Consider the following 23,232-nt stretch of genomic DNA (forward strand, 5'->3'; position numbering starts at 1 on the left):
AAGAGACCAGGCACGGTGGCTCACACCTGTAATTCCAGCACTTTGGGAAACTGAGGCGGGCAGATCACCTGAGGTCAGGAGTTTGAGACCAGCCTGGCCAACATGGCAAAACTCCATCTCTACTAAAAATACAATTATCTGGGCATGGTGGTGGGCACCTGTAATCCCAGCTACTTGGGGGCTGAGGCAGGAATTGCTTGAACCCAGGAAGCGGAGGTTGCAGTGAGCCGAGATCAATCGTGCCACTGCACTCCAGCCTGGGTGACAGAGTGAGACTCCATCAGAAAACAAACAAACAAACCTCAAAAGAAGAGCAGCTGAATTTGGAAACGAACTGAAATTTGGAAATAACGAGAAAACTTCACAAAAATCCCGATTTTCTGTTCTTCGTGGCTTCAAAGGACATTGGAAGGATTGTTGCAGATTAAAAACATGATCACGGCCGGGCGCGGTGGCTCAAGCCTGTAATCCCAGCACTTTGGGAGGCCGAGACGGGTGGATCACGAGGTCAGGAGATCAAGACCATCCTGGCTAACACAGTGAAACCCCATCTCTACTAAAAAATACAAAAAAAAAAAAACTAGCTGGGCGAGGTGGCGGGCGCCTGTGGTCCCAGCTACTCGGGAGGCTGAGGCAGGAGAATGGCGTGAACCTGGGGAGGTGGAGCTTGCAGTGAGCTGAGATCTGGCCACTGCGCTCCAGCCTGGGTGACAGAGCCAGACTCCATCTCAAAAAAAAAAAAAAAAAAAAAAATACAAAAACTTAGCCAGGTGTGCTGGCAGGCACCTGTAGTCCGAGCTGCTCAGGGGGCTGAGGCAGGAGAATCTCTTGAACCCGGGAGGTGGAGCTTGCAGTGAGACAAGATTGAACTACTACATTCCAGCCTGGGCACAGTGAGACTCCGTCTCAAAGAAAAAAACAAAAACAAAAACAAAAAAACCATGATCACTGGATCACAAACTGCCAGTGAAGGCAATGAACACAGGTGAGGAAAAAAAAAAAACAAAAAAAAACAGGAAAACAAAGCAGAAGATGAAATTGAGAAATTCTCACAGAACTGGGTAGAAAATGGATTAAAAAAAAAATGAGAATGATGAGAGGTTCCAGGGATAGAAACTAGAAATATCATCTCTGTAAAGTACGAATCCGACGAAGTCAGGCACAGATCAGCTGGAAGTGGACGCAGTAATTAAGAAAAGAAAAAGCTTTCCTAAGCTCAACTCCAGGCTAGTCCCTCCCATTATCCTTATGAAATAGGAAAACAGGAGCTATCACTCCTTTTTTGAAGAAAAAGGAATCTGATTACTTTCTTGCAGAATTTCTGAGAAAAAAAGAAAGAAAAAAGCAACCTGAGATAGTGGGAAATAGAGGGATGTGCGCAATTTCTCATCCTAGGACGAAGTGTGGCTACAGCCCTGATCTCTGACCTCCAGAGCAGTGCCCTTGGTGTGCAGACGTGCTGGATGTCACTGGTGGCATGAAGGTTTTAAAATTTCTTCTGCAATGAGCTCATCTGCCAATTATTTCAAGTGACACTGAAATAATAGGAAAACATAATTATGAAGCTCTGAATTGCAAGGAGGTACTGACTTGAAAGGCCAAAATCAGCTTTGAGGATTCTCTCTGGAAAAAGATTCCTCTCCCTGGTTACTGTCCCTTTCACAAGATTCTAAATAACTCTATGACTTAATGAAGGGCTCATGCAAGAAACTGGGAGAGTTTGTTCAACAGTTGTCAAACACCCTTTCATAACTTTGCTTGTGAGTTTAAGATCACAACTGTACATGGGAAAGACTAAAGCTCCAATTCATAGTGCAACCTAAATACATCCATCTGCTGACAGGCAGCCACCACATCCACCAGCTAATCTGAGCAGCCAGCTCCCTCGGGACCAGCACCTCCAATATGCTGAGTCAGACTCAGAGCTCAACTAAGAGTCTGGATCAGAGCTGATTCCTTAGAAAGACATATGCCAAACTCCAGCATTGGGGGCCGACCGCCATGCACCGTCATCCTCTGCCTCACCACACTGGCTTTCTATGGGTCTTCGGCACTGACAGGACCCGACTACCAACAGCCTCCACTGCCAGCTCGCTCCTCCCAAGCCTGGACAAAGCACGCTGTTGACAGGTGTGGCTGTTTTGTTTTTCTAACTCTCTCAGGGCTTTGCCCTTGTTTAACTTTCTTCAACACCAGATTTGGCCCCTCCCTCCAGCAGCCATGAGCTTTTAGACTGTAAGGTCACCACCGAACACAATCTGCACCTGCTCAAGACCTGAGACCCCCACATCTGTCCTTCCACCGGAAGACAGATGTGCCTTGAGCCGCACTCAGCATGTCCAGCCCTGCTGGGTTGGGTGTGAGGAAGGTAGCTGTTACACATAAAGAGGCCCCATCCTGGCTCTCACCTATGGCCCAGTTCCCTTCTAACACAGAGAGCCAGGCCTTTTATGGACAGATATGTGATTTGAAGCTATTTGCTGTAGTTCAGAGAAACGGACTCATAGAGGCTGCCATAAAACTCAAGGAAGAGGCCATTATTCATCAGAAGGGGAAACACCCAAGTCCATCAGCTGATTGGAGACAGCTCTCTACTTGATTCTGTCTCCTTGAAGTTATATATCCTACTGCGAGACGAAGGGACAGTTCGTAGTTCTCCTCAAAATTAACTGATGGAGCCAAGCTGGGGGACTCTAGGAATTCCATTTTTATTTTTTTGAGGTGGAGTAAAACTCTGTCGCCCAGGCTGGAGTGTAGTGGCATGATCTCAGCTCACTACCTCTGCCTCTCAGATTCGAGCGATTCTCCTGCCTCATCCCTCAGAGTAGCTGAGATTACAGGCATGCACCACCACAATGAGCTAATTTTTTTGTTTTGTTTTGTTTTGTTTTTGAGACAGAGTTTCACTCTTGTCGCCCATCCTGGAGTGCAATGGTGTGATCTCGGCTCACCGCAACCTTTAGGGAGGTTCAAGCTATTCTCTTGCCTCAGCCTCCCAAGTAGCTGAGATTACAGGCATGCACCACCACACCCGGCTAATTTTGTATTTTTAGTAGAGATGGGGTGTCTCCATGATAGTCAGGCTGGTCTCAAACTCCCGACCTCAGATGGTCCGCCTCCCTTGGCCTCCCAAAGTGCTGGGATTATAGGTGTGAGCCACCACACCTGGCCTGTATTTTTAGTAGAGACGGGGTTTCACCATGTTGCCCAGGCTGGTCTTGAGCTCCTGACCTCAAGTGATCCGCCTGCTTCAGCCTCCCAAAGTGCTGGGATTACAGGCATGAGCCACTGTTCCTGGCCAATAATTCCCTTTCTTTGGATAGTAGGCACTCCTCCCTAACTGAAGGAAGGGGACAATTGTTTATCTCTCTCACCATCAAGCTACTTCTGCCAGACAAGTGGATACAGCTGCCAATAGCACTCACTTCTTGTCCTTCATGCCAAGATCCAGAGTACATAGCAAAAGAGAGAGGCACGTAACTCACCAGTGCCAGGTATGTGCTCTGGCCAGCCCACGTGGTTCAGTCCCATTGGAGCACTCTGGGAGCGTGGACGGCTTCTTCTAGGGAGATTCAAAGACTCTGGAGAGGTCATGATCGTCTTTCTCCAGCACTGGAAGAGAAGGAAAGAGGCAGAGGGCAAATGAAGAAAAGAAATGACAGCTGTCATTGCCACCCTGCAGTTTTTCTAATTGCTGAGGACTTTTCCTTGGGAACGGAGCACACAACCAAAATATGCACAGCTCCAGGACGTACTTTCACAGCAAAACTCACAAGAAAAACTTCACCTGGAGTCTACAGTGGGCAACCTATCTGGCCACATGGATAGGCTGTCATTCCATGGGTGAAGTCAGGATTGTGGAGAAGGTCTTCAGACTCCCAACTCTCCCTGAGCTGGTCAGCCACACAGCCTGATATTTCCCCAAAAGCACGACTGTTAGTTTTAGCTAAGGCATAGTGTTTTTGGAATGCTTCATTAAAATACAACTCACGAAATCCGTGACATCTCCTAATTATGAAACAGACACTGCCCCTCAGACAGTAAGGACCCACTGTTGGCTGTGGCTTTGGGACGACCAGAGATGTGAGCCTTTTCTGTATCATCTCATTGTCCAGAGATAAACCTGGCCCCTCTTGATTTTTTTTTCTACCTTATGAAGTTATTGTATTAACTTAAAAACTGTGGTATGTATTCAGATAAATGCTTGTTCCTTTACTTTTTGCTTTTGTATTCCTCATACTATTAAGCAAACAGTGCTTAGAAAATTCTTTTAGTGATTTCCAGAAACATCAATATACAAACAATGATAAAGATGGAGTGGCACACTTCACCCCATCCATTCGAACACAACTAAAAACCCTGGCTCCAGAGAGGGTAAAGTCTGAGGACTCTAGGGGCAAACAGCAGCAGGTAGACAGGAAGGAAACCAGAAGTCAAAGTAACACTGATCCTGTGGTGAGTTTCTTGTTTTGTGGTTCCTGTGGTGTGCCCTGGTCTGAACTCAATACCAGCTTGAAACTGGGCATGGACATAAAGGACTCCAAAAGAAGCCCTCTCAGATCTGAAGAGAGGGAAAAGCGTCCTTAAGGGCATGAGGGCATGAGGGATGTGTATTTTAGTGATGATTTCTCCCACCGTATTCCCCTAGGCAGTCTCATTATGGTAATGGCAGTGGTGGTCGTGCAGACATCTAAAATTCTGAGGGACAGGAATCCTCTCTGACCAGAGGAACTGTGGTACCAATGCATGGGAGAGAATCCCTGTTTCTTTTTTCTATCTCTGTCTCCCTGCCACTTGGTTTCAGAGGCAGACACAGTTGCCGCTTGGTTTCATATGGCAGAGAGGGAAAATGAAAGCCCCAGCTTTCCATGAAGAAAACTAGGAATGGAGAGCTCGTAGACACCAGGAGGTGCCTGGGAGAATGCCAAAAGGGTCTCAAGAAGAAGATCCCATAATCTTGTGTATGATCTCCCAGACTTAACCCCAAGCTGTACAAATGGATCTGACCCCGAACAACATATAAGAGTCTTTGAGAACTGAACCATGGGGTAGAACATATTTCAGGCCCCACAGGGGCCACTGGGTAATCCACATTATCCAAATGGCACTGCAAACATCTTAAAACCTGAACTGACATAAGAAATAGCCCCTGAAGACCAGTAAGAACTTGCAGCCTGAACTTAACTGGGTCAACTGCTTAACAAATTTAATAATCATTATTCTCCATAGGAACTAAACAAGGCCCAGAGTCTCATAACATAATCTTTAAGATGCCCAGGATACAATCCAAAATTACCTGACACACAAAGAACTATGAAATCTCAATAACTCTTAAGGGAAAAGATAGTCAACAATGGCAACACCAACATGACACACTTGTTGGAATTATCAGAAAAAGACTTTAAAGCAGCTCTTATATCACCATGCTCTAAGAAGTAAGGGTGAACACTTGACATGAATGAAAAATAATAGCAGATAAATAGATAAAAGAATAAAATGGAGATGTTAGTACTGAAAAATATAATAACTAAAATAAAATCCAGGGGCAGAGTATAATTATAAAATGAGATGAAAAAGGAAAGAATCAGTAAGCATGTAAATAGCTCAACAGAAATTATCCAGTTGAAGAACAGAGAGAAAAGGTTGGGGGAAAAAAATCCCCAGTAGAACTTCAGGGACCTGTGTGACAACAACAAAGGTCTAACACTCTGTCATCAGAGTTCCAGAAGGAGGAGAGAGTGGAGTGCAGAACAATATCAAGAATAATTTCTGAAAGCATCCCAAATACGATTCAAAACATTAACTTATAGACCCAAGAGCTCAGCAAACTGCAAGCTGAAAAATCCAAGGAAATCAATGCCCAGAGACATCATAAACTGCTGAAAATTAGAGACAATGAAAAAACCTTAAAGCAGCTAGAAACCACAACAGATCATGCATAGGGGAATATTCATTCACATGCAGATTTTTCAAAGAGGCCAGAAAGAAGTGGAAAAATATTTGTAAGGTGCTAAATCACTGTCAACCCAAAAATCTATATCCAGCAAAAGTATATTCAGGACTGAAGATAAAGTGAGAACATTATCACATGGAGAAAAACTAAGAGAAGTCATAGCCAGTATACCTGTTCTAAAGAAATGTTAAAGGAAGATCTTTATACAAAAGGAAAATGATACCAGAGGGAAACTTCGAACTTCAGAAATGAAGGAAGAGCAACAGACATAATAAGAAGCTGGGTAAATATAACACACTATTTTTCTCCTCTTAAGTTTTAAAAAATAGTTGACAGTTAAACACAAAATTATAGTATTATCTAATGAGGTTTTCAATGTATGCAGATATAATATACATGATAACAACAACATAAAGGAGGTTAAAGGAACCTATGGGATGGAAGATGTCTACGTTCCTTCCACTCGAAGTGGGAAAATACTAATTCTAACTAGATGGAAATGTTAAGGATGTATATTAATTCCTAGAATTACTGAAAAAACTATACAAAGAAATATAGTTAAAAGCTCAATACGTTGAAATGGAAAACTAAAAAATACCTAAATAATCCAAAAGGAAACAGAGCAATGAAAATCAGAGAACGGAAAATGAATGATAACATGGTAAACCTAAATCCAAACACATCATTAAGTTTATTAAGTTTGAATACTCAAAGCACATAATCAGAAAAACAAATATTAAAATAATTAAGGGAAAAACAACATCTAACAGTATGCTATCTACAAGAAACCGACTTTCAAAATAATGATAAAAGCAAGTAGAAAGTAAAAGGGTGAAAAACCATGACACACAAATACTAATCAAAAAGAAAATGTGAATGGCTCTAGTAATATCAGACAAAACCAATTTCAGAGCAAGGAAAATTACCAGGGACACAGAAGAACATAACATAATAAGAGTGAATTCACCAAGAAGACATATAATCCTAGATGTCCATGCATCTAACCACAGGCATTCAAAATATATGAAGCAAAAATTTAATTTAATTTAAAGGAGAAATGGAAAATTCACAATGATCTATTGCTGACTGGAAACTTCAACACTTTTATCACAGTAATCAATAGAACAAATAGACAAAAACAAGATAACAAAGTGAGCAACACCATCAACCAACTGGAAGTAACTGACGTTTGTAGACTATCCATCCAACAATAGCACAATATCCATTATTTTCAAGTGCACATGGAACATTCACCAAGAGAGGCTATATCCTTGGTGATAATCATAATAATGAAATAATAAAAAAAAGTTTGAAAGTATGAAATCATACAAAGTATGTTTCTCTGATCACAATGGAATTAAACTATAAATCTGTAATAGAAAGGTAATTAATTAAACTATAAATCTGTAATATAAAAGTAATATAATTATATTACTTTTCTTAAAAAGGAAATCCTAGTCTATTTAGAAATTAACACACTTCCAAAATTAAAAGTCCACTGTAGTCCAGTGACTGCTTTGAGAACAGTGACCTAGTGCTCTTATTCACTCAATATATGTGCTATTATTCCTGCTGTTCTAACCCGTGCATGTTACACCACATTATTACTTGCTTCTTTTCATACTTTTTTCAGAATTATACCTGGAGTTTATCTTTTTGTGTTTACACAAAAATATGGCTTATGTATATCTGAGTAGTTGAAACTAGTAGAAACTACCCAACCGGCTGGGGGCGGTGGCTCACGCCTGTAATCCCAGCACTTTGGGAAGCCGAGGAGGGTGGATATTGAGGTCAGGAGATCGAGACCATCCTGGCTAACATGGTGAAACCCTGTCTCTACTAAAAATACAAAAAATTAACTGGGCTTGGTGGCAGGCTCCTGTAGTCCCAGCTACTCGGGAAGCTGATGCAGGAGAATGGTGTGAACCCGGGAAGCAGAATTTGCAGTCAGCCGGTATCACGCCCCTGCACTCCAGCCTGGGCGACAGAGTAAGACTCTGTCTGAAAAAAAAAAAAAACAAAAAACAAAAAAAACATTAAAACCCTAGAAGAAAACCTAGGTAGTACCATTCAGGACATAGGCATGGGCAAGGACTTCATGTCTAAAACACCAAAAGCAACGGCAGCAAAAGCCAAAATTGACAAATGGGATCTAATTAAACTAAAGAGCTTCTGCACAGCAAAAGAAACTACCATGAGAGTGAACAGGCAACCTACAGAATGGGAGAAAATTTTTGCAATCTACTCATCTGACAAAGGCCTAATTTCCAGAATCTACAAAGAACTCAAACAAATATACAAGAAAAAAACAAACAACCCCATCAAAAAGTGGGCAAAGGATATGAACAGACATTTCTCAAAAGAAGACATTCATACAGCCAACAGACACATGAAAAAATGCTCAGCATCACTGGCCATCAGAGAGATGCAAATCAAAACCACAATGAGATACCATCTCACACCAGTTAGAATGGCAATCATTAAAAAGTCAGGAAACAACAGGTGCTCGAGAGGATGTGGAGAAATAGGAACACTTTTACACTGTTGGTGGGATTGTAAACTAGTTCAACCATTATGGAAAACAGTATGGCAATTCCTCAAGGATCTAGAACTAGATGTACCATATGACCCAGCCATCCCACTACTGGGTATATACTCAAAGAATTATAAATCATGCTGCTATAAAGACACATGCACATGTATGTTTATTGCAGCACTATTCACAATAGCAAAGACTTGGAATCAACCCAAATGTCCATCTGTGGCAGACTGGATTAAGAAAATGTGGCACATATACACCATGGAATACTATGCAGCCATAAAAAAGGATGAGTTTGTTTCCTTTGTAGGGACATGGATGCAGCTGGAAACCATCATTCTCAGCAAACTATCACAAGAAGAGAAAACCAAACACCGCATGTTCTCACTCATAGGTGGGAACTGAACAATGAGATCACTTGGACTCGGGAAGGGGAACATCACACACTGGGGCCTATCATGGGGAGGGGGGAGGGATTGCATTGGGAGTTATACATGATATAAATGATGAATTGATGGGTGCTGATGAGTTGATGGGTGCAGCACACCAACATGGCACAAGTATACATATGTAACAAACCTGCACGTTATGCACATGTACCCTAGAACTTAAAGTATAATAAAAAATAAATTAATTAATTAATTAAAAAATAAATAAATAAATAAAAAAGAACTACCACATCGTATTTGACTCAACTAGTCAAATATGCTCAACTAGCATATAATCTCTATTTTCTATTACATTATCAGAAATTATCTCTAGGCCTCCAAACCTTTTACAGTCAAAGAATCTTAGGCTTGGAATTCTCTCAGAATCTACTTTAATCCTGGTTAAAGGGAAACTGGACCCTGTACATGTATTCATGCAGGTCACATCACATTTTATTTTTTTTAATAGCCACTTAAGCTTGTGACTACAGTTGACTCTTCCGCAACATGGGTTTGAACTGCATGGGTTTACTTATACATGGATTTTCTTCCACCTCTGCCACTTCTGAGACCACAAGACCAACTGCTCCTCTCCTTCCTCCTCCTTAGCCTATGGAATGTGAAGATGATGAGGATGAAGACCTTTATGACAATCCACTTCCAGTGAACAAATAGTAAATATGTTTTCCCTTCCCTCTGATTTTCTTAACATTTTCTGTTTCTCTAGCTTACTTTATTGCAACAATACAATATATACTACTTATAATATCTTACAACATACAAAACAAGTGTTAGACTGTGTATGTTATTAACAAGGCTTCTGGTCAACAGTAGGCTATTAATAGTTAAGTTTTTCAGGAGACAAAAATTATACATGACGCTGGGCACGGTGGCTCACACATATAATCCCAGAACTTTGGGAGGCCGAGGCAGGCAGATCACCTGAGCTCAGGAGTTTGAGACCAGCCTGGCGAACATGGTGAAATCCTGTCTCTACTAAGAATACAAAAATTAGCCAGGCGTGGTGTCATGCACCTGTAATCCCAGCTACTAGGGAGGCTGAGGCAGGAGAATTGCTTGAACCCAGGAGGTAGGGGTTGCAGTGAGCTGAGATCATGCCACTGCACTCCAGCCTGGGGAACAGAGCAAGACTCCATCTCAAAAAAAAAAAAAAAAAAAAAAATTATAAATGGATTTTCGACGGTGTAGGTGGTTGGTACCCCTAACCCCTGCATGGTTTAAGGGCCAACTGAATACCTTTTAACAAAACTTTTTCTCAGGTCACTTCTCATAGGTGTTACTTAAACATTCTCTAAGTCTTCCCATCTTGTTCTACAGAAAATTTATCATGTCATTTTTATGTTAAAAACCATGTTAAAAATTTATCATGCCATTTTATGTTAAAAAGGCTGCCTGCTGCTTACAAAGTCAAGGTCTATTGGCAGGGAGCCCAGAGTTCTTCAAATATTGTTTTCTGACTACTGTAACAACTCTTGCCATCCAACTCTCTACTACCAGGCACCTGCTCGCTACTTCCCTGACACTCTATGAATTTTCATACTACCATACAAGGTCAGGAGATTGAGACCATCCTGGCTAACACGGTGAAATCCTGTCTCTACTAAAAATACAAAAAATTAGCCAGGCATGGTGGCAGGCGCCTGTAGTCCCAGTCACTCGGGAGGCTGAGGCAGGAGAATGGTGTGAACCCAGGAGGCAGAGGTTGCAGCGATGTTGCTATCCCCTCTCTTTGAACTACGTTTCCCTGCTGAAACGTTATCCATTCTTAGGAAAGTGTCTCATTTTATGCAAAATCTTTCCTAATGTTCCATCTACACAGAATTACCCACCTCCTCCTCTCTGTTAACAGTATTTTGTTGATATCACTGTAGCACCTGTATTGTTGTATAATCCCTATACAAACTTTAGCACCTGGAAGTGGGATACAGCTATAACAAACACCCACGAATTTGGAAGTGACTTTGGAATTGGGCAGTAGGCAGAGGCTGGAAGAAAAGAAATCAAAAGAATACACACTAGAAAGGAAGAAATAACTCCCCCCCTCCACCCCGCCAATTTTCAGGTGATATGGTTGCTTACATAGATAGTTTCAAATAATTTATTAAAAACAACTACCTTTGAACTAACAAATGAATTCAGCAGAGTCACAGGATACAGTATTAACACATATACTAAAAATCAACTTGTGGAAAATGAAATTTAAAACACAGTATTTGTAATACTTCCTAGGAAAATTAAATACAAAAGTATACATTTAAAAAATGCATAGGATCTGCATGCAGAAAATTACAAAATTCTGACAAAAGAAGTTAAAGAAAACCTAAATAAATGAAAAGATATACCTGTATTCTTGTGTTGGGAGACAAAACATAATAAAGATGACAGTTTTCCATAAATTAATTTATAAGTTTTCTGCAGTCTCATCAGATTCTCAGCAAAGCATTTATAGACAAGACAAACTTACTTTAATATTTAATATTGGAGGAGCTAGCCATGGAAAGGGTAAAACAATGTTGAAAAAAAAATATAGTGGAAGGACTCCATCTAATCAACACGAATGCTCAGTACACAGCTATGAAGATCAAGACAGTGTCGCACTGGTGGAAGCATAGACACACGTGTCAACAGTACCAAACAGAGAGCCTAGAAACAGGCATAAGTATATCCAACTGATTGGCAAAGGTGCAAAAGTAATCAATGAGGAATAATAACTCTTTTCAACAAGTGGTCCAACAGTATCCACAGGCAGAAAAAAAAAAAAAAAAAGAAAGAAAAGAAAAGAAACTTCACCTAAATCCTACAACTTATGCAACCATAAGAAAGAATGAGATCATTCCCTTTTGCAGCAACATGGTTGCAACGGGAGGCCTTTATGCTAGGGAAACTGACACAGGAACAGACAACCAAATACTACATGTTGTCATAAGTGGGAGATAAAGATTGAGTACATGTGGGCACAAAGAAGACAACAACAGATTCTGGGGCCTCCCTGAGGGTGGAGGACAGGAGGAGGGTGAGGACTGAAAAACTACCCATCCAGTATTATACTTATTACCTGGGTGACAAAATAATCTGTACACCAAACCCTTACAACACGCAATTTGCCCATATAACAAACCTGCACATGTACCCCTGAACCTAAAAAAAAAGTCAAAAAAATGTAACTGGAAATCAATCACAAACTTAAATGTGAAAAGTACAATGATAAAACTTTAGAAAAAACAAGAAAATCTTTGAGACTTAGGGGTCACTGAAGAGTTTTTAGACATGACGCCAAACGCACATCCATAAATGGAAAAAACTGATTAACTAGACTTCAACGACATTTAAAAATTTGTTCTGTGAAAACCGTGGTAAGAAGATGAAAACACAAGCTATAGACTGGGTGATAATGTTTGTAAACTACATACTCAACAAAGGACTAATATCTGGAATATGAATATATATAATACACAGACACATATACATTCTGTCTCTCAAAGATCAACATTAAAAAAAATGCCTTGCCTCTCAATTGTTTGGACAGAGAAAAGGAAATGGCTACCCAGTTAGAAAATGGATACAAGAATAGAAAAGGCAGTTCACCTAAACTGTTGTACCAATGGCAAATATGCAATGAAAGTATTTTCTACATTATTGCCCCTTAGAACCCAACCATTTCCAAAATGAGTTATCACTACACCACTATTGCTATTATGGTAAAAATTTAAAAATAGCAAAAAAAAAAAAAAATGCTGATAAGAATGCTGAGAAACTGGATTATGCAAACATTACCGGTGGGAAGGTAAAATGGTATAGCCCTCTGGAAAATAATGTGGCAGATTCTTATAAAACTAAACAGACAACTATCATATGACCCAACAATTGTACTCTTGGGTATTTACCCTAGAGAAAAGAAAACATATGTTATTAAACATATTATTTATAATAGCCTAAACCTGGAACCCATCTAGATGTCCTCCAACAGGTGAATGATTAAACAAGTTGCTGTACATCCAGGCCATGGAATACTGTCAGCAACATACATGCAGCCACTGTGTTGCCACATTATAATATTCAAAATGCCTAGTTTTCAACAAAAAATTATGATACAAAGAAACAAGAAAGTGGCCAGGTGCAGTGGCTCACACCTGTAATCCCAGCACTTTGGGAGGCTGAGGCAGGTGGATCACGAGGTCAGGAGATTGACACCATCCTGGCTAACATGGTGAAACCCCGTCTCTACTAAAAATACAAAAAATTAGCCAGGCGTGGTGGCAGGCGCCAATAGTCCCAGTTACTTGGGAGGCTGAGGCAGGAGAATGGTGTGAATCCAGGAGGTGAAGCTTGTAGTAAGCTGAGATTGCGCTACTCCACACCAGCCTGGGCGACACAGTGAGACTCCGTCTCAGAAAAAAAAAAGAAAGTATGGCCCACTCACAGAAAGAAAAGAAACGAACAAAAACCATCCCTGAGAAAGCACAGGGTCTTACTAGACAAAGACTCTAATCAACTGTTTTAAATATGCTTAAAGAGCTAAGTGAAACAAAAACCACTAAAGGAACCAAAAGAATGATGTCTCATCAGATGGAATACCAATAAAGAGAAAGTATTAAAAAAACAGGTAAAAGTTCTGGAGTTGAAAAGTACAAAACTAAAATTCAGTGTTACAACATGTCTCAGTAGGCAGAAAAAAGAATCAGTGGATTCTTTTTTTCTGTGGATGGCCAATTGAGATTGGATGGCCAACTGAGATTTTCCAATATGAAGGAAAGAAGCATGAAGAAAATTAATAGAACCTAGGGCACCATCAAGCACACCAACATACCCATAATGGAATCTCAAAAGAAAGAGAGAAAGGCCAGACGCGGTGGCTCACACCTGTAATCCCAGCACTTTGGGAGGTGAAGGGGGGCAGATCACCTGAGGTCAGAAGTTTGAGACCAGGCTCACCAACATGGAGGAACCCCATCTCTACTAAAAATAGAAAAAAATTTAGCCGGGCCTGGTGGCGCATGCCTGTAATCCCAGCTACTTGGGAGGCTGAGACAGGAGAATTGCTTGAACTTAGGAGGTAGAGGTTGTGGTGAGCCAAGATGGCACCACTGCACTCCAGCCTGGGCAACAGGAGCGAAACTCCATCTCAAAAAAAAAAAAAAAAGAAAGAAAGAAAGAAAAAAATTAGAAAGACTTTTTGAAGAAATAATTGCTGAAAATTCCTAAATTTGATAAAGTACATGAATCTACACATCCAAGAAGCTCAGTGAACTCAATGGTGGATAAACATAAAGACTCACACTGAGACGCACTGGAATAAAATAGCTGAAAACCAAAGACAAAAAGTGAATCTTGAAATCAACAATAGAGAAGTAATTCACCATGTACCAGGGATTCCGAATAGGATTAACAGCTGATTTCTCCTCAGAAACCAAGAAGGCCAGAGGCAGTGAGATGACACATATAAAAGAGGGAAAGAAAAAAAATGTTCAGCAAGAATTCTATATCTGGGAAAACCATACTTCAAAACTGAATGGAAAAATTATCCCATGCAAATAATAACCCAAAGAGAGCGGGAGTGTCTATACCAGCACCAGAGAAAATAGATTTTAAGTTGCAAACTGCTATAAAAACAAAGAAATACTTTATAGATTGATTAAAAAGTCAGTTCATCAAGAAGATATAACAATTACAAACATAGGTACCTACCAACTGAGCAACAAAAATCGACAGAAATCATGTGAGAAAGAGACAGTTCTGCAGTAATACTTGGAGACTTCAACACCCTTTCAATAATAAATGGACATAAGGCCAATGAGGAAATACAGGTCTTGAACAATACTATAAACCGATCAAAACTAACAGACATATACAGAATACTAAACCAAACAACAGAATACACATTCTTCTCAAGTACACATGGAACATTCTCCCGAAGAGACCATCAGTGAGACCAGAAAACAAATTTCAGTAAATTTTTTTTTTTTTTTGAGATGGAGTTTCACTCTTGTTGCCCAGGCTGGAGTGCAATGGCATGATCTTGGCGCACTGCAACCTCTGCCTCCCAGGCTCAAGCAATTCTCCTGCCTTAGCCTCTTGAGTAGCTGGGATTATAGGCACATACCACCACACCCAGCTAATTTTGTGTTTTTAGTAGAGACGGGTTTCACCAGGTTGGTCAGGCTGGTCTCAAACTGCTGACCTCAAGTGATCCGCCTGCCTCAGCCTCCCAAAGTGCTGGAATTACGTGCATGAGCCACCGTGCCCGGCCAGTAAATTTTAAAAGACTGAATTCATACAAAGTATCTTTTCTGACTGCAATGTAATGAAACTAGACATCAATAGCAGAACTGGAAAATTCACAAATGTGTGGACATTAATACAATATTAAACAGCCAGTGAGTCAAAGAAGAAATCATAAGATTTCACAGAAAAGAAAAGAAGAAATCACAAAATTAGAAAATACTGTGAGATGAATGAAAACAAAAACACAACCTATCAAAACTTATGGATGCAGTGAAGGCTATGCTGAGAGGGAACTTTCTAGTTGTAAAAGCCTACATTAAAAAAGAATTTCTCTTACAAAGAGACTTAGACTCCCATACAATAATAATGGGAGACTTCAACACCCCACTGTCAACATTAGACAGATCAATGAGACAGAAAGTTAACAAGGATATCCAGGAATTGAACTCATCGCTGCACCAAGCAGACCTAATAGACATCTACAGAACTCTCCACTCCAAATCAACAGAATATACATTCTTCTCAGGACCACATCGCACTTATTCCAAAATTGACCACCTAATTGGAAGTAAAGCACTCCTCAGCAAATGTACAAGAACAGAAATTATAACAAACTGTCTCTTTTTTTTTTTTTTTTAAACTTTCTCTCAGACCACAGTGCAATCAAACTAGAACTCAGGACTAAGAAACTCAATCAAAACCGCTCAACTACATGGAAACTGAACAACCTGCTCCTGAATGACTACTGGGTACATAATGAAATGAAGGCAGAAATAAAGATGTTCTTTGAAACCAATGAGAACAAAGATACAACATACCAGAATCTCTGGGACACATTTAAAGCAGTGTGTAGAGGGAAATTTATAACACTAAATGCCCACAAGAGAAATCTGGAAAGATCTAAAATTGACACTCTAACATCACAATTAAAAGAACTAGAGAAGCAAGAGCAAACACATTCAAAAGCTAGCAGAAGACAATAAATAACTAAGATCAGAGCAGAACTGAAGGAGATAGAGACACAAAAAACCCTCCAAAAAATCAATGAATCCAGGAGTTGGTTTTTTGAAAAGATCAACGAAATTGATAGACCACTAGCAAGACTAATAAAGAAGAAAAGAGAGAAGAATCAAATAGATGCAATAAAAAATGATAAAGGGGATATCACCACCAACCCCACAGAAATAAAAACTACCATCAGAGAATACTATAAACACCTCTACACAAATAAACTAGAAAATCTAGAAGAAATGGATAATTTCCTGGACATTTACACTCTCCCAAGACTAAACCAGGAAGAAGTTGAATCCCTGAATAGACCAATAGCAGGCTCTGAAATTGAGGCAATAAGTAATAGCCTACCAACCAAAAAAAGTCCAGGACCAGATGGATTCACAGCCGAATTCTACCAGAGATACAAGGAGGAGCTGGTACCATTCCTTCTGAAACTATTCCAATGAATAGAAAAAGAGGGAATCCTCGCTAACTCATTTTATGAGGCCAATATCATCTTGATACCAAAGCCTGTTAGAGACACAACAAAAAAAGAGAATTTTAGACCAACATCCCTGATGAACATCCATGCAAAAATCCTCAATAAAATACTGGCAAACAAAATCCAGCAGCACATCAAAAAGCTTATCCACCATGATCAAGTGGGCTTCATCCCTGGGATGCAAGGCTGGTTCAACATACGCAAATCAATAAACGTAATCCAGCACATAAACAGAACCAAAGACAAAAACCACATGATTATCTCAATAGATGCAGAAAAGGCCTTGGACAAAATTCAACAGCCCTTCATGCTAAAAACTCTCAATAAATTCGGTATTGATGGAACGTATCTCAAAATAATAAGAGCTATCTATGACAGACCCACAGCCAATATCATACTGAATGGGCAAAAACTGGAAGCATTCCCTTTGAAAACTGGCACAAGACAGGGGTGCCCTCTCTCACCACTCCTATTCAACATAGTGTTGGAAGTTCTGGCTAGGGCAATCAGGCAAGAGAAAGAAATCAAGGGTATTCAGTTAGGAAAAGAAGTCAAATTGTCCCTGTTTGCAGATGACATGATTGTATATTTAGAAAACCCCATCATCTCAGCCCAAAATCTCCTTAAGCTGATAAGCAACTTCAGCAAAGTCTCAGGATACAAAATTAATGTGCAAAAATCACAAGCATTCTTATACACCAGTAACAGACAGAGAGCCAAATCATGAGTGAACTTCCATTCACGGTTGCTTCAAAGAGAATAAAATACCTAGGAATTCAACTTTCAAGGGATGTAAAGGACCTCTTCAAGGAGAACTACAAACCACTGCTCAGTGAAATAAAAGAGGACACAAACAAATGGAAGAATATACCATGCTCATGGATAGGAAGAATCAATATTGTGAAAATGGCCATACTGCGCAAGGTAATTTATAGATTCAATGCCATCCCCATTAAGCTACCAATGAGTTTCTTCACAGAATTGGAAAAAACTGCTCTAAAGTTCATACGGAACCAAAAAAGAGCCCATGTTGCCAAGACAATCCTAAGTCAAAAGAACAAAGCTGGACGCATCATGGTACCTGACTTCAAACCATACTACAAGGCTACAGTAACCAAAACAGCATGGTGCTGGTACCAAAACAGAGATATAGACCAATGGAACAGAACAGAGTCCTCAGAAATAATACCACACATCTACAGCCATCTGATCTTTGACCAACCTGACAAAAACAAGAAATGGAGAAAGGATTCCCTATTTAATAAATGGTGCTGGGAAAATTGGCTAGCCATAAGTAGATAGCTGAAACTGGATCCTTTCCTTACTCCTTATACGAAAATTAATTCAAGATGGATTAGAGACTTAAATGTTAGACCAAATACCATAAAAACCCTAGAAGAAAACCTAGGTAATACCATTCAGGACATAGGCATGGGCAAGGACTTCATGTCTAAAACACCAAAAGCAACAGCAACAAAAGCCAAAATTGACAAATGGGATCTAATTAAACTAAAGAGCTTCTGCACAGCAAAAGAAACTACCATGAGAGTGAACAGGCAACCTACAGAATGGGAGAAAATTTTTGCAATCTACTCATCTGACAAAGGGCTAATATCCAGAACCTACAAAGAATTCAAACAAATTTACAAGAAAAAAACAAACAACCCCATCCAAAAGTGGGCAAAGGATATGAACAGACATTTCTCAAAAGAAGACATTCATACAGCCAACAGACACATGAAAAAATGCTCGTCATCACTCGCCATCAGAGAAATGCAAATCAAAACCACAATGAGATACCATCTCACACCAGTTAGAATGGTAATCATTAAAAAGTCAGGAAACAACAGGTGCTCGAGAGGATGTGGAGAAATAGGAACACTTTTACACCGTTGGTGGGACTGTAAACTAGTTCAACCATTATGGAAAACAGTATGGCGATTCCTCAAGGATCTAGAACTAGAAGTACCATATGACCCAGCCATCCCATTACTGGGTACATACCCAAAGGATTATAAATCATGCTGCTATAAAGACACATGCACACATATGTTCATTGCGGCACTATTCACAATAGCAAAGACTTGGAATCAACCCAAATGTCCATCTGTGACAGACTGGATTAAGAAAATGTGGCACATATACACCATGGAATACTATGCAGCCATAAAAAAGGATGAGTTTGTGTCCTTTGTAGGGACATGGATGCAGCTGGAAACCATCATTCTCAGCAAACTATCACAAGAAGAGAAAACCAAACACCGCATGTTCTCACTCATAGGTGGGAACTGAACAATGAGATCACTTGGACTTGGGAAGGGGAACATCACACACTGGAGCCTATTATGGGGAGTGGGGGGTGGGGAGGGATTGCACTGGGAGTTATACCTGATGTAAATGACGAGTTGATGGGTGCTGACGAGTTGATGGGTGCAGCACAGCAACATGGCACAAGCATACATATGTAACAAACCTGCACGTTATGCACATGTACCCTAGAACTTAAAGTCTAATAATAAAAGGAAAATATTTCTAAAATTTTATCAGATGAGTGGATGGACTTGCTCTCTATTAATATGAAATTAATCTATTTTATTAAAATTTAAAAGGACAAAAAAAAAAAGAATTTCTCAAATCAATAGCCTAATTTTACACCTCAAATAACAAGAAAAAGAAGCACAAACTAATCCCAAACTAATACATGGAAGAAAATAATAAAGATGAAATTAGAGACACATTAAATATAGTAACAGAAAAACAACAGAGGCCAAGTGCAGTGGCTCAGGCCTGTAATCCCACCACTTAGGGAAGCTGAGGTGGGTGGATTGCTTGAGCCTAGGAGTTGGAGACCAGCTTGGGCAACTTGGTGAAACCCTGTTTCTACTAAAAATACCAAATACCAGTCTCATAACTCAGTCTCTAAATAAATAAATAAACAAATAGATAGATAGATAAAAAATTAAAAATGGAATAAAAATAAGAAAAATAATAGAGAAAATCAAGACAATCAAAAACAGATTCTATGAAAAGACTAACAAAATTGATAAACATTTAGCTATACTGAGAAAAAAAGAGAAAATAGAAATTACTAAAATTAGAAATGAGAGTGGAGGCATTATTACTGATGCTACAGAAATTTAAAAGGATTATAAGAAAACACTGTGGACAATTATTGTATATCAACAGGTTAGATAATATAGATAAAATGGAGACATTCTTAAGAAAAACACAAGCTATTAACACCAAAATGACTCAAGAAGAAATATAAACTTTGGCCGGGTGCAGTGGCTCATGCCTGTTATCCCAGCACTTTGGGAGGCAGAGGTGGGTGGATCACTTGAAGTAAAGAGTTCGAGACCAGCCTGGCCAACATGGTGAAACCCTGTCTCTACCAAAAAATATAAAAATTAGCCATGCATGGCAGTGCATGCCTGTAGTCCTAGGTACTCAGGAGGCTGAAGCAGTAGAATCGCTTGAACCCAGGAGGTAGAGGTTGCAGTGAGTCAAGATCATGCAGCTGCACTCTAGCCTGGGTGACAGAGCAAGACTCTGTCTCAAAACAAAACAAAACAAAAAGAAATATAAACTCTGAACAGATCTATGACAAGTAAAGAATTGTTTTTTCACCAACCTGATGCTAAAAGAAAAGAAAAAAGAATTGAATCAATAATCAGACACCCCGCAACAAAGAAAAGTCCAGGACCAGAAAGCTTCACTGGTGAACTCTACGAGACATTTAAAGAAGAATCTTTCTCAAATGCTTCCAAAAAATAGAAGAGGAGAGAGCACTTCCTAACTCATTCTATAAGAACAGAATCACTCTGATACCAAAGCCAGACAAAAACATCACAAGAAAAGAAAAGTGCAGATCAATACATATTCAATGTAATATGCCACATTAATAGAGCAAAGAAAACATGCATGATTATCTCAGTCGATACAGAAAAACCGTCATCAAAATTGATCACGCACGTAAAAAATCTAGCACCCTTTCATGATAAAAACACTAGAAATAGAAAGGAACTTCCTTAACATGATAAAACGGCATTTGTGAAAAACACACAGCTAACATCATACTTGATAGTGAAAAACTGAAGGCTTTAATCCTAAAACCAAAAAGAAAAGGATGCCCCAGTTCACCACTTCTGCTCAACATTGTTATGCAAGTTCTACCCAGAGCAAGTAGGGCAAAAAAGAGAAATCAAAGGCATCTAAACTGGAAAGGAAGTAAAATAATCTGCTTTTTACAAATGATGTAATCTTATACATAGAAATTTCTAAAGAATACACAAAAATATTCTTATAGCTAATAAATGGATTCAGCAACGTTTCAGGATACAGGATCAATAAACAAAAATCAATTGTATTTTTATGCTCTAGCAATGGATAATCCCAAAATGAAGCTTAAAAAAAATTTCCATTTATGATGTCATCAAAAAGAATAAAATACTTAGGAAAAATTTTAACCAAGGATGTGCAAGACTTTTTACAGTGAAAACCACAAAACTCTGCTGAAAGCAATTCAAGAACACCCCCCAAAAATGGAAAGACACCCAGTGTTCATGGATTTGAAGACTTAATATTATTAATATGGCACTACTCTCCCAAGTGATCTACAGATTGAATGCAATCCTATGGAAATCCCAAGGGCCTTTATTTTTTATTTTTTTGCAGAAATGGAAAATTAATTATAAGATTCATATGAAATTGCAAGGTCCAGCAAATAGCCAAAACAATTTTGAAAAAGAACAAAGAAGACTCTCACATTCCAATTTCAAAACTTATTGTAAAACTATGATAATCGAAACAATTTGGTACTGACATAAAGACAGACATATAAGCTAATAGGATAGAATTGAGAGTCAAAAATATACCCACACATCTAAGGTAATTTGACTTTTTTTTTTTTTTTTGAGACAGGGTCTCACTCTGTCGCCCAGGCTGGAGTGCAGTGGTGCAATCTTAGCTCACTGCAACCTCTGCCTCCCAGGTTCAAGCGATTCTCCCGCCTTAACCTCCTGAGTAGCTATGAGTACAGGCACATGCCACCACACCTGGCTAATTTTAGTATTTTTCGTAGAGACAGGGTTTCACCATGTTGGCCAGGCTGGTGTCGAACTCCTGGCCTTAAGTGATCCACCGCCTCGGCTTCCCCAAGTGCTGGGATTACAGATGTGAGCCATCATGCCTGGCGGGTAAGTTGAATTTTGACAAGGATGCCAAGACCATTCAGTGAGGGAAAGAATAGTCTCTTCAACACATGGTGTTTGGATAACTACATATCCACATGGGAAATGTAAAATTGGACATCTCATACCGTACAAAAATTGAATCAAAATGGACCAAAGACCTAAATGTAAAAGCAAAAGGTATAAAACTCTTAGAGAAAAACAGAGGTAAATTTCATTACTTGGATTTGGCAATAGAGTCTTAGGTATGACATCAAATGCACAAGCAACAACAGAACAGATAAAGTAGATTTCATCAAAATTAAGTACTCACGGGTCGGGCACGGTGGCTCATGCCTGTCACCCCAGCACTTTGGGAGGCCGAGGCCGGTGGATCACTTGAGGTCAGGAGTTTGAAACTAGCCTGGCCAACATGGTGAAACTCCATCTTTACTAAAAATACAAAAATTAGGTGGGCATGGTGGCAGGTGCCTGTAATCCCAGCTACTCAGGAATGGATGTATGGATGAACAAAGTGAGACAAGTACTGTATAATCACGTAATGAAATGTTACTTAGCCACACAAAGAAATGAAGTGCTGATACGTGTTATGACATGGATGAAACACGAAGCTAAGTGAAAAACGCCAGTCACAAAAGGTCACATATTATTTAATTCCATTTATATGAAAAATCCAGAATAGGAAGACCCATAGAGACAGGAAGCAGATGAGTATTTCCAGGGTCTGGGGAGGGGAAATGGGGAGTGACTACTTAATGGGAATAGGGTTTCCTTTAGGGGTGATGAAAATGCCTTGGAGCTGGACAGAGGCGGTGCTCGCAACATATAGCGAATGAATATACTAAATGCCAATGAATTCTTCACTTTAACATGGTTAATTCTACATGATGTGAATTTCACCTGTTTTAAAAAGTGAGTCTTCAAGGATGAGGTGAGACTCAGAGATACGGACTTCACAAACACCTGATAATAAATATTGCTATTTATAAAGGGAAAAAACAAGAAACTCTTGTCAAAGATTGGGTAAAGAGTATGATGTCTACACCATTAATTAACTTTTTAGTAGGCTGTTGGTTTCATGCAAAAAACCATGTTGTCAAAGTGTCCTGGAGACAAAATTGAATGGACAATGTAATGACTTTAGTTAATTTGGTTAACATTGTAATATTGAAATGTTCTGTGCCTCTGTGAGTGGCAGAGCCAATGCTAGGGCAGTGTCTAATCGTGTTGGGCGCACAGTAGGCACTCATTAAGTGGCAGTCTTCTCTGCACTACTACCTTGCATGGAGCCGGCCACAGGCAGAGACACACTACAGAGAAGGAAGAGGGGGCCCTGGCTTCTGTGGCTCTGGGGAATGCGCTGCTCAGTGTCTCTCTTGCAGGCT

At 39.7% G+C, this 23,232-nt stretch overlaps 1 protein-coding gene across 2 annotated transcripts in view; it reads right to left on the reverse strand.

The window, feature by feature from the left end:
* ARHGEF4 (Rho guanine nucleotide exchange factor 4) overlaps positions 1-23,232 on the reverse strand; it is a 210,289-nt gene that overhangs the window by 93,760 nt on the left and 93,297 nt on the right. For both annotated transcript variants that reach the window (XM_023194730.3, XM_031936411.1), the window contains one exon: positions 3,486-3,612. In XM_023194730.3, coding sequence (XP_023050498.3) covers positions 3,486-3,612 — 127 coding nt within the window. The remainder of the gene's footprint in view (positions 1-3,485; positions 3,613-23,232) is intronic.

Source organism: Piliocolobus tephrosceles, chromosome 11 (genome assembly GCF_002776525.5).
Source record: "Piliocolobus tephrosceles isolate RC106 chromosome 11, ASM277652v3, whole genome shotgun sequence".
NCBI classification, from domain to species: domain Eukaryota; kingdom Metazoa; phylum Chordata; class Mammalia; order Primates; family Cercopithecidae; genus Piliocolobus; species Piliocolobus tephrosceles.